Source organism: Ranitomeya variabilis, chromosome 2, assembly GCF_051348905.1.
Source record: "Ranitomeya variabilis isolate aRanVar5 chromosome 2, aRanVar5.hap1, whole genome shotgun sequence".
NCBI lineage: Eukaryota > Metazoa > Chordata > Amphibia > Anura > Dendrobatidae > Ranitomeya > Ranitomeya variabilis.
The window spans coordinates 1,029,505,589-1,029,523,081 of NC_135233.1; the positions used below are offsets into that span (position 1 = coordinate 1,029,505,589).

A 17,493-nucleotide genomic window follows, 5' to 3' on the forward strand; every position below is an offset into this window, starting at 1 on the left:
TGAATTCGTTTGTGCGGGATACCACTGACCTCTTGGGGAAACTGGACGGAGTTTTTTGGGATGCTGACATGATTATAGGAAGTATAGATGTGGAAGCACTGTACTCCTCGATCCCACATGATGTTGGTTTAATGGCTGTGAACTATTATCTCAATACCAGAGGTGTACAATATGCGAGACACAATGAATTTGTGTTGAAAAGTCTTGTATTTTGCCTCACTAGGAACATTTTTTTTGTTTAATAGTAAGATCCACCACCAGCTCAGGTGCTCTGCGATGGGTAGCCCTTGTGCGCCCTTGTATGCAAATTTGCTCCTGGGCTGGTGGGAGGAGACAATTGTCTTTAGTGACCCCACACCACATCTTGATGACAGAATAGTTCTATGGCTGAGATACATAGATGATATTCTGGTCATATAGAGGGGTGATGTCAGTGACTTTAATTTATTTGTGGACGGTTTGAACCAGAACAACATCGGTCTCCATTTCACCTTTGAGGCCAATCCCACAAGTTGGCCTTTTTGGATATCTGCATTGAAAAAGATGATAATGGGGCCATTTCATCCAGAATCCATAGAGAAAAGATGTCCACAAACTCTCTGTTGAGATGGGAAAGTAACCACCCTGTCCCACTCAAGAGAGGCATTCCAAAAGGCCAGTATTTGAGAATGAGTAGAAATTGCTCGCACAATGACTCATTTCAAGAACAGGCTAAGGACTTGCAGACAAGATTTTTGGAAAGGGGATACTCCAAAGCAATTCTAAATAGAGCATATAAGGAATCAATGAAAAAGGAGAGAAAAGAACAATTGACGCCCAAATTAAAAGTGGAAGATGAAACGACCATTCGGTTTATCACCAAATACTCCAATGGGGCGAATAATGTTAGATCCATTCTTCAAAAGCATTGGCCTATATTGATGATCGACATGGACATTAGGGATCAGCTTCTCCCCTCACCCCAAATAACCTATAGAAGGGGTAGATCTCTAGGTGACAGGCTAGTTCACAGCCATTACCAACCAAGACAGAAAACCGGCTTTTTGACAATTCAGACTAAGGGTTGCTTCAAGTGCGGGAAGTGTAAAGCCTGTAACTCTATTTTACCCAGTAAAACTTTTTCCGGCAATGTCACAGGGAATACGCACCCTATCCAACATTTTATCAACTGCAGTACGAAAGGGGTGACTTACAAGGCAACATGTGACTGCGGGATGGAATACGTAGGTAAAACAAAAAGAGAGTTTCATAGACGCACATGTGAACATGTTCGAGACATAATCAACAAAAGAGATACCCCAGTTGCTAACCACATGAACCTACATCATCAAGGTGACGTTAGGAAGATTAAATTTGTTGGAATAGATAAGGTTGTCCCACCTGTTAGGGGAGGAGATTGGGACAAAATGATCTTACAGAAGGAGAGCAGGTGGATCTTCAATCTAAGAACGACAAGACCAGATGGTCTGAATGAACAATTGTCATATAGCTGCTTTTTGTGATCATGGGAAAGCTTTTCAATGTTCTACTTTTTTCCTATTCACACTGCCCCTTACAGACCCACACAGCCTTTCTATCTATAATAGGGTTTTACAGGGACAGCTAATTAGGGATAGCTGCCGTTGAGTGGGGGTGCCATCTACGCAGGTTTCTAGGGTGCCAACCTCCGCGTTAGGTAGGGGTGCAGGAGTGAAGAACATTGATCAGTGTATAACGTAGGTTTTTTCATCTTGGGCAGTGGTATCTCTCACAGACTTATACTTTGCACATATGTACTTCACATATGTGTACTTGAAATATTTCAATTGTGAATTTTAATTCATTTTTTTAGGTTCTAAAATCTATATCCTCAGTCCTCAGTACTCAGGTCCCTTCCGATCTCTGCCATGCACTCAAATGGTGGTTCCCCCCCACATATGGGGTATCAGCATACTCAGGACAAATTGGACAACAACTTTTGGGGTCCAATTTCAAGTGTTACCCTTGGAAAAATACAAAACTGGGGGCTAAAAAATAATTTTTGTGGAAATTTTTTATTTTTTTATTTTCACGGCTCTGCGATATAAACTGTAGTGAAGCACTAGGGGGTTCAAAGCTCTCACAACACATCTAGATGAGTTCCTTTCCAAAATGATGTCACTTGTGGGGGGTTTCAATGTTTAGGCACATCAGTGGCTCTCCAAACGTTACATGGCGTCCCATCTCAATTCCTGTCAATTTTGCATTGAAAAGTCAAATGGCGCTCTTTCCCTTCCGAGCTCTGCCATGTGCCCAAACAGTGGTTTACCCCCACATATGGGGTATCGGCGTAGTCAGGACAAATTGTACAACAACTTTTGGGGTCCATGTTCTCCTGTTACCCTTGGTAAAATAAAACAAATTGGAGCTGAAATAGATTTTTTGTGAAATAGATACGGTGCCACACAAAAGGTTGATACATAAAATGAGAATAATGGGGATAGGGGAAAATATGTTCAAGTGGGTTGAGAGTTGGCTCAGGGATAGGAAACAAAGGGTGGTTATTAATGGAGCACACTCGGACTGGGTCACAGTTAGTAGTGGGGTACCACAGGGGTCAGTATTGGGCCCTCTTCTTTTTAACATATTTATTAATGACCTTGTAGGGGGCATTCAGAGTAGAATTTCAATATTTGCAGATGACACTAAACTCTGCAGGGTAATCAATACAGGGGAGGACAATTTTATATTACAGGCTGATTTATGTAAACTAGAAGCTTGGGCTGATAAATGGCAAATGAGCTTTAATGGGGATAAATGTAAGGTCATGCACTTGGGTAGAAGTAATAAGATGTATAACTATGTGCTTAATTCTAAAACTCTGGGCAAAACCGTCAATGAAAAAGACCTGGGTGTATGGGTGGATGACAAACTAATATTCAGTGGCCAGTGTCAGGCAGCTGCTACAAAGGCAAATAAAATAATGGGATGCATTAAAAGAGGCATAGATGCTCATGAGGAGAACATAATTTTACCTCTATACAAGTCACTAGTGCGACCACACTTAGAATACTGTGCACAGTTCTGGTCTCCGGTGTATAAGAAAGACATAGCTGAACTGGAGCGGGTGCAGAGAAGAGCAACCAAGGTTATTAGAGGACTGGGGGGTTTGCAATACCAAGATAGGTTATTACACTTGGGGCTATTTAGTTTGGAAAAAAGAAGACTAAGGGGTGATCTTATGTTAATGTATAAATATATGAGGGGACAGTACAAAGACCTTTCTTTTTAATCATAGACCGGTGACAGGGACAAGGGGGCATCCTCTACGTCTGGAGGAAAAAAGGTTTAAGCATAATAACAGACGCGGATTCTTTACTGTAAGAGCAGTGAGACTATGGAACTCTCTGCCGTATGATGTTGTAATGAGTGACTCATTGCTTCAATTTAAGAGGGGACCGGATACCTTTCTGGAAAAGTATAATATTACAGGGTATATATATTAGATTCCTTGATAAGGCGTTGATCCAGGGAACTAGTCTGATTGCCGTATGTGGGGTCGGGAAGGAATTTTTTTCCCCATGATGGAGCTTACTCTTTGCCACATGGGGTTTTTTTTGCCTTCCCCTGGATCAACATGTTAGGGCATGTTAGGTTAGGCTATGGGTTGAACTAGATGGACTTAAAGTCTTCCTTCAACCTTAATAACTATGTTACTATGTCACTATGTAACTATATCCTCAGTCCTCAGTACTATGGTTTTTGGTACATATTTATAATTGGAGAAAAACTTGAATCATATCATAAGCAATAGATAAGACAGAGTTGATAATATATTCATCGTGTGGAAGATGTAATATGCAGTTATCTTTACTTGTCTTGTTTTCAAAGTTTCTGTGCAGAAATTCCTTTTTTTATTGTATATTGTTTCAACTAGAGTTGTTTAACTCTTAAAATCCCTCAGTTGGGTTTTAATTATAATCTAATATGAGTGGTAATACAGATGGAGTACCCTCTCTGTTGTTTGGATTAATGCGAGGCCTTCCAATTGAATATAGCGTGGTCTATTTGGGCGCAGGCGCAATGGAGACTCTGTGTTACCAAGGGGACGCATGTGCTCCATTTCTCTGCACAGGCGCACAGCGCACAGTGTGGGCTCCATGACATTATGAGTGTGTGCTGGGTACCGGAAGTGCGTCGCATGCCATGTGGTGTGGGCGTCTGACGCGCTTCTGGTCTACATCGATTTAAGAGACACAGGCGGGGAATGACTACCGCAGCCCTCATAGATATTTACCTCTCCCCTGATGAGTCCGTGACAGGACGAAACACGTCGGGAGACGCTACTTCGTAATAGAGGCCCATCACCCGTTCTTCCTTGACAAAAACAGCATGGTTTGGCTGTAGAAGATGGGTGAGACCAAACCATTTGCATGACACTAAAAAAATGTGCTTTTGGTTCCCATATAAAACAAATTGGATTTATGGTATTCTGTTATGGGTGCTTGATTGACTCCATGTGTCACATTTATGTTAGTGGTAAAGCACCCGCTTCATGATTAAGATGATGCCTTGCTTATAGCAATACACCAGATATCGATAAACCCTGTTTGGGAGGGTATGAACCCGACATGCGGATAAGAGTCTGAAGTATAATAAAAATCTTGCATCATCATTTATTTGGGGTCTCGAGATTTATGCTACAATATACATGCTGAGTATAAGACAAACTCGCCTTGGGAATATGTGGATATAAGTGTGGCAAACTAGTGAGTAAGCAAATTGCCAAGGTTGGTTTTTGTATAATAACCGGTGAATGGAGCCGGTTATAAACTGACTGCTACCAATTCTTTATCTCTGATGACTTGTTGTGGCTATATAATGTAGTATGTTCCGTTTGGGGGTCTACGTATTAATTCTGACTCTATGACAAATCAATGCTGGAACGTTATATCCATAGTGCCATTAGTCTATGTAACCAAGTGACGAGTAATATACAACACAATAACCATTAAAGTACCTATATAGGACTATATTGTAACTCAGCATTTCTTTTATATATTTCCTTTTGTGTCTTTGCAATTTCCTTCACTTGGTGGTTTGAGTTCATCACTTTGTTGTTTGTGTAGTTCAATAAAAGTTAAGTTTTAGGTCCCGTGCTACTTATATATTTATTCTTGTGGATTGTATCCTGCTTCATATATACGGTTTTTCTGGAAGAAGCGTTTTTTGTGACTGTTAAGTTCAAAGAAAAAATACGGCCCAATTCAAAATCTTGTTTGTCACGTAGAAATTTGTCTTTCTTCTTTTGTTTTGTTTCTAATTGGGTTAATATTAGTTTTCTTTCTAATGTTTCTGAAAGGTTTTATTTTGGTTCTCATTGCAACGGAGAGAAAATTCATTCTTTGCTCGCTCTAATTGGTTACAAACCAATGCATATTCTTGTTCAGTTTTAGAAGTGAGTAATTGCACTAACTTTTGCGAGCATTCCAGCTGTATAGTCTCCCATTGTTTAATAAATAACGGATCATCCTGGAATTGCGAGGGTTCTTTGAAAAGAAGCCACGTGGTACTCTTTTGCAGTCTGTGTAAGATTTCAACGATTCTATTGTCCTAAACATTCTAATTTCTCTTTCCGCCAAAGTTTGAATCTTATGTTCAAGTGATTTGGTGCTGATGATTTCAAGTTCATCCTTATGGTTACAATCAACGAAAAAATTACCAGCGTCCGCACATCCTTTTATCAGCCCTTCATTTACCGGGGGGGGGGGGGGTCTCGTCAGCTTCATTGCTAATTCCATTTTATGTGAAACTACTGTTTTTAGTGTCGGCCAAAAGTGCTTTAGCCAGACACACTTCTACACCAAATCTTGTGCTCAATTCAAGTATAACAATATATGCAGTCCATAAAAATCAAGAAAAAAGATGAATGGCACTAAGAAACAGGTGAGTACTCACTGTTTGAGCGGGTTTAGCAGAGTCCAGTAGGTTTAGCTGAGTCGACAACCCTACCAGTTGGTAATCCACGGAATATGGCGTGCTTGCTTGAAGAAACATATGTGGAAATCCAAATAGGAAAGAAAGATTCCGGGAACACTTCAATTCCATCTCCACAGGGAAAGGCTCGCCGCGGTTTATAAAACATGTCCAGGAGGTGCATGGTTCCGATACCCATTGCCTACGATTTGCAGGGTTACAAGTGGTTAAACCACCAAAAAATGGGGGGGACCATAATAAACTTCTCCTACGTCAGGAAGCTAAATGGATTATTAAATCTAATGTGCAGGGCCCCTTAGGTCTTAATGAGAGGTTGGACTTTACGTGTTTCTTATCATTTTCTATTTCTTTTTCTATGCCTGTTTAAGATTTTTTGGAAAAAAAAAAGTTTTTGATATTTATGTGAATTGGTGACATTACCAATGAAATACAATGTTGGTGGTTGTTTTTATAGGTCTTGCTCATGTGTTTCACATGTTTTAATTATTTTAAATTTTATGAGGTCATGTGATGACGTTTAAAAGGAAATGACACACCATCGGTTTCATCTGGACCCATTGAAGCGTGTAACACGCGAAACGGCCGTAGTCCATAAACCTAACCAGCTTGTTCTGCCACTATCCTGCCCTCTGTAACCATGTCCACAGCACGTTGTTGAAATAAAGGACAAAGGTTTTTTTATCGGAAGATTTGTTGCCGAGCTGCTACTTTCTTCCTTATTTGGGTTACCTAGTTAGGGCCCTCTCAGATATTTTGCCTTCCCTGTGCTGAGCCTTTTTCGACGCCTCTGGTGGGGTGCGACTGCTGGAACTCCCAGGATCTACAGTACAGAATACAAATTGTTTTTGTGCATAGAACTGAAATAGAGCAGCACTGAGGTAAAAGCGTCTCAGTTCTTGTAAAACCAGTGGATCAGAACATGTTTCCCCCTAGATTGGTTGCCACTCTTAGGGCCTATGCACACAAGGTCATTTTGTGGTGGATTCCGCATGGATCCCTCATGAAAAGAACTCAATAAAAGATAAAACAATTGAATATATGCGATGTAAAAACAACTTGCTTTGCATTCTGTATGTTTCAGTCTTTTTCAGCTTTTTTTTATCAATCTCCAGCTTCAAAATCTATGACGTGGATAACGGAAGTGACTTGAATGATCATTCTGCTGGTGGCTTCTGTTTGAAAGATGCTCGCTACTTTATATACAGTTCACAAAAAAAGACGCCATCTGCAAAAATTACAATAAAAGACGCCTGAAGAAAAACAACGCATGTACCTATAAAGTGCTATGTGCACGTAGCCTTAGGACTAAAAGAACCTCAGGTCATCTCCACTGTTGGCCGGGGTTTGGAGGATTAATGGGAGGTATAGAACCAATCTTCTTCTGTTTGGTGTCCAATCCTTCAGACATTTATGACGTGTATCGTATTGATATGCCATTAACCACTTCACCCCCTTGGGTTTTTCCATTTTTGAGTTTCATTTTTTTGCTCCTCTTCTTCCCAGAGCCACCATTTTTTTTATTTTTCAGTCAATATAGTCATGTGAAGGCTCGTTTTTTTGCAGGACGAGTTGTACATTTGAAAGACACTATTGATTTTGCCGTAAAATGTACTGGAAAATGGGAAAAACATTCAAATTGTGGTGAAAATTGCAAAAACGTTTTTACTGATGCCATGTAGGGGGTAGATACGATCTTTTGATCTCCCGTTTTTCATTTTATTGTATTGTTGTGGCAACCAACAAAGTAATTGTGCCATTTTGATTAGTTTTCTCGTTACACCGTTTACCAATCGGATAAATTATTTTTATGCATTGATAGAGCAGGTTATTCTGAACGTGGTGATACCAAGTATGTGTAAAAACATTTTTTTTTTTTTTTTTCCCTGCTTCAGTATTCGTCATGGAAGACTAGAAGCTGCGATCATCCAATCACTTATCTTACACAGAGCAGGGCTGCAGCACAGCTCTGTGTAGCAGAAATGGTCATTTACCAGGAGGGCCAAACGCTCGGCGGCGCTCATAGCTATCCGGCAATGACAACCATAGTGGTCTCTTGCAGACCCCGAGTTGTCCTTCCAACCCATTGGCAACTCATGGTCATGTGACACAAGCGCCGATGGGCGGGATTGGTGATGCGCTTCTGGCACGAGCATGTTAAATGCCTCTGTCAGAGATTGATCAAATCAGCTGACATGTGCCAGAAAAGTTGAGGGCTCAGAACTGGAACCTGCAGAAGACAGGTGGAGCCAATCTTAGACGTACCTATATGTCTGAGGTGGTAAAGGTGTTATTGTCACTATTATTCAATTAGATTCCAAAGGACAATAATCAATTTTAAATTTGTATTTATTTACAATATTCATTTAAGAATTCTAGGGAAGGATAAAGAGATATTCTTAATGGGGCTTTCAACATTTGCAGATGTTTCTTGCAGGTCAGAAGGCCACAGGTAGATGTACAAGTCCTTCCATACAGGTACAGCAGTGATGGTGGATGTGCTGCATTTTCTTCAGGGCGTTAGATGGGGGGGGGGTTCTGTCATTGAGATGTCAAAGGTGCCCTGGTCACAGCAGGCAAAAAGGCAGCTTTCTCTAACAGCGCGAGCAGCCCTGGAGAATCCACGCCGGCAGGATGATATCATCCGGCGGAAGATCGAACCTATAATAAAAGATGTAAAACTCATGTAAGTAACTCCATATTAGAGGATACTACAGTGGTGTCACTGTGGGAGGACGGTAGAGGGATCTTCTCCATACACAGGTACGGGATCATTGTCAGTCATCACACATGTGACAATCCCACCACTGACAGATGACATCTGCTCCACATGAATTCTTCTCACTGACATCATACAACATGGAGCTCATTGTCACACTTACCTCGCCTCCTTTCCTCCTCGTTTTTCTGTTGTTTTCTCAGTTTTAGTGCAGATTTTATTGTCTTCCGAACAGTAGAATCTAATCAAAAAGTCAGAAACAGATGTTGGTTATAAACTCCTATAAGATTAGCTTTGTATCTTAATAGAGTTGGGCAAACTGATTAATATGCACCTGTAGCTTTTCTGTGTGCCGCCATGTGGGGTCTCCCAAAGGAACTATGTCCGCTTATTAACATGACATTACTTGCAGCAATCCACAGTAACATTATACAGTCAGTAACTTTTAAGTCACCAGGTCAGAAGTGTCCAGGACTCACTCTACTTTATTCCCACTGATCCCCTGATTATTCTGGTTTTTCAGATTTGTTAAAATCCCCCATACAGCTCCAGAGATTTGGGCCTTTTTATTTAGTGCTAGTTGTAATAGGCTGTACTATGGGGGCGTGGCTCACAGGTAATTATTGCAGAGCAGCCTGTAGACACGCCCCCAGAGAACCCTTTGAGCCACGCCCACTTGGAAAAGACCATGAAACTTAGCACTAAATAAAAAGTCCCATAACTCTGGAACCGTATGGGGGATTTTAATGAAACAAAAACAGAATACTCAGGGGGACAGCGAAAAAGAGTAAGTAATTTTCTGAGCATTTAGTATTATAGGCTATAAGAGGATGGCCTATAAATCTGTACATACCTGACAATGAGGTCGAGGATGACTCGCTGCTTCCAGTAGTTAAACTCTGATTGTCACCATCAGGTTTTGAAGAAGACTCGCTCTGCCTGTTTGGTAGAAGAAAGACAAGTAAATTGAATGTAAAAACAATAGAAACAAGTAAGAACACCTGTCTGTAAGGGCAATTAGGACAACAGTAAGGGAATATCCTGCCCAGGACCCCATTCTACCAGCCAGAATGGAGTGGTGCTAGTAATATTGGCCTATAGTGAACTGGAAATGAACAGTTGGTCACATTGATCAGCTATTGCTACAGTGATATCACAAGCCAGACCTACAGAAATCAGCAATCATGGGGAGGTGGATGCTGGATTTAGATTTGTTACTCGTGTCTTGTATTTTGGATCTGACATATATCAGAACTAAATCTCATAATAATGATGATAATCTACTCACAAGTCTGAGCGTATTTCGCTGTTCTTTGGGGAACACATTGGAGCTGATATAGGCTCTTCATCGGTCGTCATCCCGGTATTGGGGGTATATAGCTAAAACAGAGAAATATAAAATAGATGTATTTTGAAACTTTTCTCTAATTATAGTTTTATGCATTTTATTGGCTATATACTTACTTTGGGAAACCTCTGAGAAGATGAAACAAAATTTTGGACTTCTGTCCAGTCATTGTTCCCACTTGTGTCACCCTCATCTGAATCAATATGTTTGCTCCTATGGCGAGCTGAAAAATACAATTGTTATAAGATATTATTAGTATGAAACCAGGGTCAGACAGTCACCATGTTATCACTAATGGAATTGTGATAATTGTCACGCAAACTGAAAGACAAGACACATGGTGGTTTTCTGCAGATGACGTCTTATTTTACTTACTGATAAAGTAGTGGGTGTCCTCATCTGACTTTAAATCAGGAACAAACAGGGACTTCTGACTTAGAAGGTTTTCAAAGTCTAAGTAACACAGAAATTGATGACATTTGATCTCATTGGCTCCATCTGGAAAAGGAAGACAAGAAAGAAATTGATACAGTCATTTTCAGAGAAACTGATCCATATCTGTACAGGTTATGCTAATCTGAACTTAAGATGTAACAGAGCCGAAATGTCCTGAAAGTAGGTAGACTGGAGAACTCATGTGCTGCTCCTCATGGACACAATCATTTCTCTTCTCACAGAGGTGTAATAAGTCATTAATAGTGATGGGAGAACCCGAACAATAACGTTCAGGATCCATACCGAGCAACTACTGTCAGTGCGCGGACCCCAAACACAGACTTTTCCAAGATGTGCATGTTACTGTTTGGGTTGAACACCGGCTGTTTCCCATGGACCTCACACCATTTTTTAAAATTATTTATTTAAATAATTAAAATATACAGCATGGGGACCCCTCTATTTTTGATAACCAGCCAATAAAAAATGACAGCTGGAGGTTGCAGCCCGCAGCAGTCAGCTTTACATAAGCTGATAATCAAAAATAGAGGAAAACCTTGCTATCAGCGAGAGCATGTGTAGGATGATGATGAGTATTACTCTCATCAGCTGACTCCTGTGACCAGCTGTATCTATTTTACAGCAGTCACAGCTTCTGGCTAACATGCTGTCATCTGACAATGTGAGTACAGCAGCACTCTGACCGGCAGTAACAATCTTACCGCCGATCATAGCCTGTGTGTTCCCGTGCTGTCACACAAATGACAGCTTGGGAAACAATAGATGGTCAAGATGGTCAGGCCCCCCATTCATCTAAATGTCGTCCAGGTTCGGGTACCCAATCCAAACATTTATAAATGTTCGCCCGGACCCAAAAATCCCCAGGTTGGCACATCACTAGTCATTAATAATACTATTATAATATTACCGGTTCCAAGTCTATGTGTTGGATTTTTTCTGAGTAGCTCAGTGATGAAATCTTGAGCATCGGGTGGAGGAGAGTACTTCTGATAATTCCAAGTTACGTCATCTGTTATATAAGAAAGAAATATTACAGGAATTAAAACTTTTTCATTTATTTCATATTTTCCTTAACAGAGGTAGGAAATAAACCACATAATCAAGCAAACCAAATAACTGAGACATCACAAAGCATGCAGATTATTTTACTTACCCCTGACGATACTACAGTAAATCTCCTTTTTGGAAGCCCCATTAAATGGTGTAGATCCAAAAAGAAATTCATATAGGATGATCCCTATTGACCACCAGTCAACAGGCCTTCCATATCCTTTCTTTAAGAGGACTTCTGGAGCCATGTAACTAGGTGTGCCAAGAATCTGGAAACCAACAGAAAAATTAGATTATAATCAATAAATATAATTGTGACCAATAACGTCAGTGGAAACGTTTTCTAGATGAGAAATTATCAGATAAGGAGAAATAGATGAGATTTGTGAAGTAGAAGATCCTTGTAAGTAAAGCTGACCTCATTATCAAGGAACTCGTTGGTGATGTCGTCAAATGGAGCCTTGTAGATGTCTGATGTTGGTCTCATGAGGCCGAGTTTGCAAACTCCTAAATCAGTGACTTTAATATGTCCTGTTGATGTTATCAGGAGACTGTGAAAGAAAAGATGGTGTCAGCCCCAATAAATAACCCATAGACTGTAAAACAAGCTCTACTTCTTCCCCATTTATTACACTATATAGGTCACTTACTTCTCGGGCTTCAGGTCTCGGTGCACCACACCGTAGCTATGCAGGTATTCCACAGCATGAACTGTTTCAGCAATGTACATACGGGCCAGGGTGACAGGTAAAGGACCCCTGTACTTTAAAAGCTTTCTACAGTCTCCTCCTACAGGAGAAAGCAAATATGACAGGTGAGGGTTTGTTACAATGTAAATTACACATGATGAGGGGGAATGAGAAATAACAGACATTGGGGCAGGATCTAATATATAGAGATAGTCACACTTGCGAGTACAATGAGAGAAACTCGCGTGAGTCTCTCGCTTCAATACCCGGCACTGCCGCCGACACTCGGGACCGGAGCGTTAGGCTGCATGTATTTCTATACAGCTGAACGTTCCGGTCCCGAGTGCCGGCGGCAGTGCCGGGTATTGAGGCGAGAGACTTGCGCGAGTTTCTCTCATTGCACTCGCAAATGTGACCCCGGTCATATACAGTGTACTGCAGAGTGACCCTATATAAAGGTGCTAGGATTCAGCAGACGAGGCTGGATATAGATACAATGGATGTGTCCTACCTGGTACATACTCCATGACCATACACAGATGAAGTTTAGTAGCAAAGGAGCAGAACATGGAGGCCACAAAGGGACAATCAGCGAAGATTGAGACGTCCCTCTCCAGAAAGGCTCGTTCAAGTCTCCTTGGCTCGGTCACGTTCTCTCTGTCTATTTTCTTCATAGCGCATACTTGGTTTGTATCTTTATGGCGCATTAGGTGGACGGCCCTGGAGAAGAGGAAAATCCAAGATTTAGTATGAATTCTTACAATGTGTCTATAAAATAAGTAGATTAATACTAGATGGGCGGCGGACCCTAGAAATCCATGTCTAGAATTACATAAAATAACACTCCATAAATGATCACCAATGGGGGTCCTCATCCCTGAATAGTGACAAACGTGGACAGTGATGTGGACTCATCTAATTTGTCTATGGGAACATTGCAGGGGCAGGACGCAGAGACATAAACATCATCATAAGGAAAAAATAAATATTATACCAAAATAAAGCTCACCCAAAGGCTCCAAAGCTGATCAGTTTGATCGGCTTATAGTCGTTCTTACAAGGTAACCTCAACGGGTTACATGGTCCGATCAAGGCCTAAAAAGGAATAAGAAATGACAATAAGACACAGAAGCTGGAGAAACATATAAGCTCCAGATGCAGGATGGTCTCACTTCTACATTATGTCCCCGCCGATCACACTGCGGCAGATGTAGAGGACGTGATACAAGCCGGACCCTCCACAGACACTATTATATTATAGGGGGATATCCACCATACACAGATATCATTGTGCTGCAGGGGAGGATAGGGGACATCACACAGAGGAGGCAGAATAATAACGCCATCATCACACACAATAGGTCCCACAGACACTATTATATTATAGGGGGATATCCCCCATACACAGATATCATTGTGCTGCAGGGGAGGATAGGGGACATCACACAGAGGAGGCAGAATAATAACGCCATCATCACACACAACAGGTCTGATCTACATAAAGAACAGCGATATCCCATTATCATATGGGGTACAATATGGGATGTGTAATTCACACCCGTCATCTGATGATACACAGACGTCTCTGATACTTACACTGACAGATGCCTGGATGATCTCTGGTGTCTCACATATTCCTCCATCAGTATTTGCCGGCACAGTTATTCCTAAAGTAATGATGAAATAATGAAGAGACGTCATGTATTAGTCTATATCAGCACTTATTATATAACACATCCATGTAATGAAGGAAATGGCGAGACCCCTGGACATGGAGTACTACGAGGTGTATGGATATTCTGCACACTGTATATAATTATGGCATATCTATATATACTGTACTATAAATGTGTGATTTCTCAGGATCTGATCGAGTCACTACAACGACATGATTGGGGGCTGAGAAGAGCCCAGAGGGGAGAATCTGAATTACATGAGTCCCCTCCTTTATAGTCTATAGGGGTCCATGAGCCGTCATCGACCTCATAGAGAGTATGAAGAGTAAATCTCCATATTCTCTGTCGTTCTCTGTAGCTCGATATTGAATGTAAAATATTAGATGATCAGCTTACCTTCCATCAGACCAGGGTTTCGCCCCCGCTGAGTGGTATCAGGGTCAGCAATGTGGAGGTTTTGTGTCTCTTCGGAGTCATCTTCTGATGTTTCCTGATGGATATAATATATAGAATTAATATAACATTTCACAAACACTAAATTACTGCATATATAACACAGGAAGTAGTAATACTGGATTTACATGATAATTTCAGTATAGGACGGACTATACACGACCGCTCCCTCCAGTAAATCCACAATAATATATATGGGAGTTGTATATACAACTGTTCTCTAATAACGTCTATCAGAACTGCAGCATTTATAAGAAGGAAGATAATGATAATTGTGTGAGACAGAGGCGGAAATACAAACTCCACACTGCTGAGTACAGACTGTCATCACAGATGATGGAGCCGCAGAGACAGGCTGCCATAAAATATCCTGTGTCTGCCTGGAGCGGACAGGGAGGCGTCTGCTATCATACATCTGACCTTCTGCTGTATGACTGGTAATCTGGAGACGATCAGACAACAAGGACATGAGATATAGAAGATGATGGATCCTTACCAGACGCTCCGGTGAGTAGGCCGGATACTCCAGTACAAGCAGGACGTTTTGGGCCAGTTGTTTAATAAAGGCCAATTCTCCACTGCGGGATTTTTCTTCTGCCTGTAGAGATGAGAATAAACAAAAAAGGAAATTCATGAGAGAAAGTGCAGAATGGAGGAGGCCATCTATGTCACCATGTTACTCCTGCTATTGGCGCTACAAGTACTACATGACCGCTGACGAGGGAATCGGTCACCTGTAAACCTTTACATCTCCACGTGCTCCCTACGTACCCAGTGTATGGAAACAGCGCACATGGCCCCTATTGAAAGGACCTCACATTTAACAGCCTCAGACTCATCCCCCGCCGCTTTGACGATAGAAAGACAATGTTACCTCCCCAAGACCCCTACTGATCAAGTACTCTTTTACATTCTCTCTCTCTCTATATATATATATATCTATAAGGGCTGGTTGGATGCTGGAACGTGAAACTGCAAAGAGGAGGAATCTCCCCAACCTTCTTCCTTTTATTGTCCTCCATAACTCCTTCCCACAAATGTACATGTTATTCCCTTCCTGGGAAAGGGGTCCGCACATGTGGAGGGGCTCCGGAGCTGAGCTCCCTAAACACACGGCATATACAGCTATATTACATAGCGACTTCCGTCTGTAACAGCTGCGGACGGCGCTGAGTTCTGGCAGCGGCTGTTTTTCTGTTAACCATTTAAATGACAGTCAATGTCGGACAGCAGCATTTATGTGTTGGACGCATCGGTGTCCGCGCACTCCGGCTATCATCGACCCTTTATGATGTGATCACAGGGGACAGTTACTGTGACAGCTGGGGGTCACTGTAATCTTGTGGAGCTCAAAGTCACAGGGGTACTGGGTAGACTACAGCTGATTACCCGGGCCCATGCAACATCCCTCAAACTAGGGAAACCCTATCTGTCCCTCTCCCAGAGTTTACACTGAAGGTGCGCATGTCTGGGCCGCCAGGCCTGACCCTGAGTCCTGTTTCAGTACTAAGCTGAAACCTCCACCCGCCACCCAGTGATAAGACCTCTCACCAACCCCTACAGAAAGCCCAGACAGGGAAAACTAAAAAACGCACCACGCCGCAGACACACAGGAAAACAGTATAATGTGCACAGGGCAAAACAATACAAATATAGGAAGGAGAAATATAACGAAGGATAATACACCACCAGATACGATATTTCCTCTCCTAGACCACCACTCCAGACCGCGATGACCAGGCACAAGACACAAGCTATAATCGGCGACGCCCAAAGCGCAGCAAAACTATTTAAAGGCAATGGGCGTGACTAAGCCTCCAACCTGAGTACCAGCCAGATTAACCCCGGACAATCTGGATAAATCTAGCCGGCGCCACTGAGCATATAGTGGACGAATGAGGAATTACCGCTGTCTGTCGGACGCCCTAGTGTGAACAGCGTCCGACATGACACTCAACCTTAGGCCATTTTTACACTTTCAGTATTTGCATCAGTATTTTGAAGCCAAAACCAGGAGTGGAACAATCAGAGGAAAAGTATAATAGAAACACGTCACCACTTCTGTATTTTTCACGGACTCCTGATTTTGGCTTGCAAATAATGATGTAAAATACTGACCAAATACTGAATGTGTGAACGTGGCCCTAGGCTGAGGACACTGAGATTTTCACTGCATACCGCATTACTGAAACCGCCGAAACAGAAATTTGCAAAGTAATAAAGGGGTTAATGGGTTATCCAATTCAATCCCCCCCCCCAGCGTCTACAACCTTCTCACCAAACCTCACCCCTACCTCTGTTAACCCTTTAGATCCCACCCTTTCCCTTGTCATGTAGCCTGTGTGCCCTATTTCAGCTCCCCGGCTATTCTTATCTGGGTATTAACTTAACCTTGTATTCCATTATTATTTCTATGATTTGTGCAGATTGTCTGCTACTTACCTGATGTACCAATGTCCAGATGTTTTGTTGTAAATGCTCAAGGTATTCTTGGCTTATTCGACCTTGGTTGTATTTGGTCAGGCAGTCTCTCACAAGCTCCATAACCAGCCGGTAAGTGAAGCTGAGGACGCCATCGGGTAGTGGTAGCACAAAGTCAGGGTCATAGGTGGTCAGAATGCCCTGGAGTAGTGCTAGCACCTGAAGTTTGTCTGAAGAAATTCCAGACATTTCAAATAAATCCAATCGCAAACAGTATATGACTAGCTATAGAGCTTATCACAGACAGCAATGACAACGGGTTGTCAAAGTGACGATGAGAGTGTAAACGCTTGTGTAAGTAGTGATGGTTAATTGTGATGTCATAATGGAATCTTGTGTTCTGATTCTAAAGGCGCCTCTTACCTTATAAGGAAGTTGGCCAGTATCTCTTAAGGAGGCAGCGGTATCGGCTCAGCATCAGTACCAGATGCAGAAATGGAGGATAGAGCTATTTGTGCTTTATTTGTTTTATCAGTTAGGGTATTTTTACGCTGCAAAAAAATTATTTCTATGTGTTATGCACAATAAAAAGTGAGCATTATTGAAACCTGGCTGGACAAAAGCCATGACTGGGTGACATATGTAGAGGGTTACACTACATTTAGGAAGGACAGGAAGGACAAAAAAGGTGGATGGGTGTGTATTGTTGCTAAATCCAGCTTAAGATTT

At 41.8% G+C, this 17,493-nt stretch overlaps 1 protein-coding gene across 1 annotated transcript; it reads right to left on the bottom strand.

The window, feature by feature from the left end:
• Positions 1-8,284: 8,284 nt before the first annotated feature.
• LOC143810160 (microtubule-associated serine/threonine-protein kinase 4-like) lies at positions 8,285-17,078 on the bottom strand. The gene is made up of 16 exons (XM_077293043.1): positions 16,786-17,078; positions 14,840-14,941; positions 14,287-14,380; positions 13,811-13,881; positions 13,224-13,309; positions 12,726-12,934; positions 12,176-12,314; positions 11,944-12,076; positions 11,629-11,794; positions 11,383-11,484; positions 10,395-10,517; positions 10,136-10,242; positions 9,960-10,051; positions 9,525-9,610; positions 8,835-8,912; positions 8,285-8,613 (listed from the first exon to the last, which is right to left on the bottom strand). Exons 1-16 carry the CDS (start codon positions 17,011-17,013, stop codon positions 8,465-8,467), a joined length of 1,965 nt encoding a protein of 654 aa, XP_077149158.1. The 5' UTR covers positions 17,014-17,078; the 3' UTR covers positions 8,285-8,464.
• Positions 17,079-17,493: the final 415 nt, after the last annotated feature.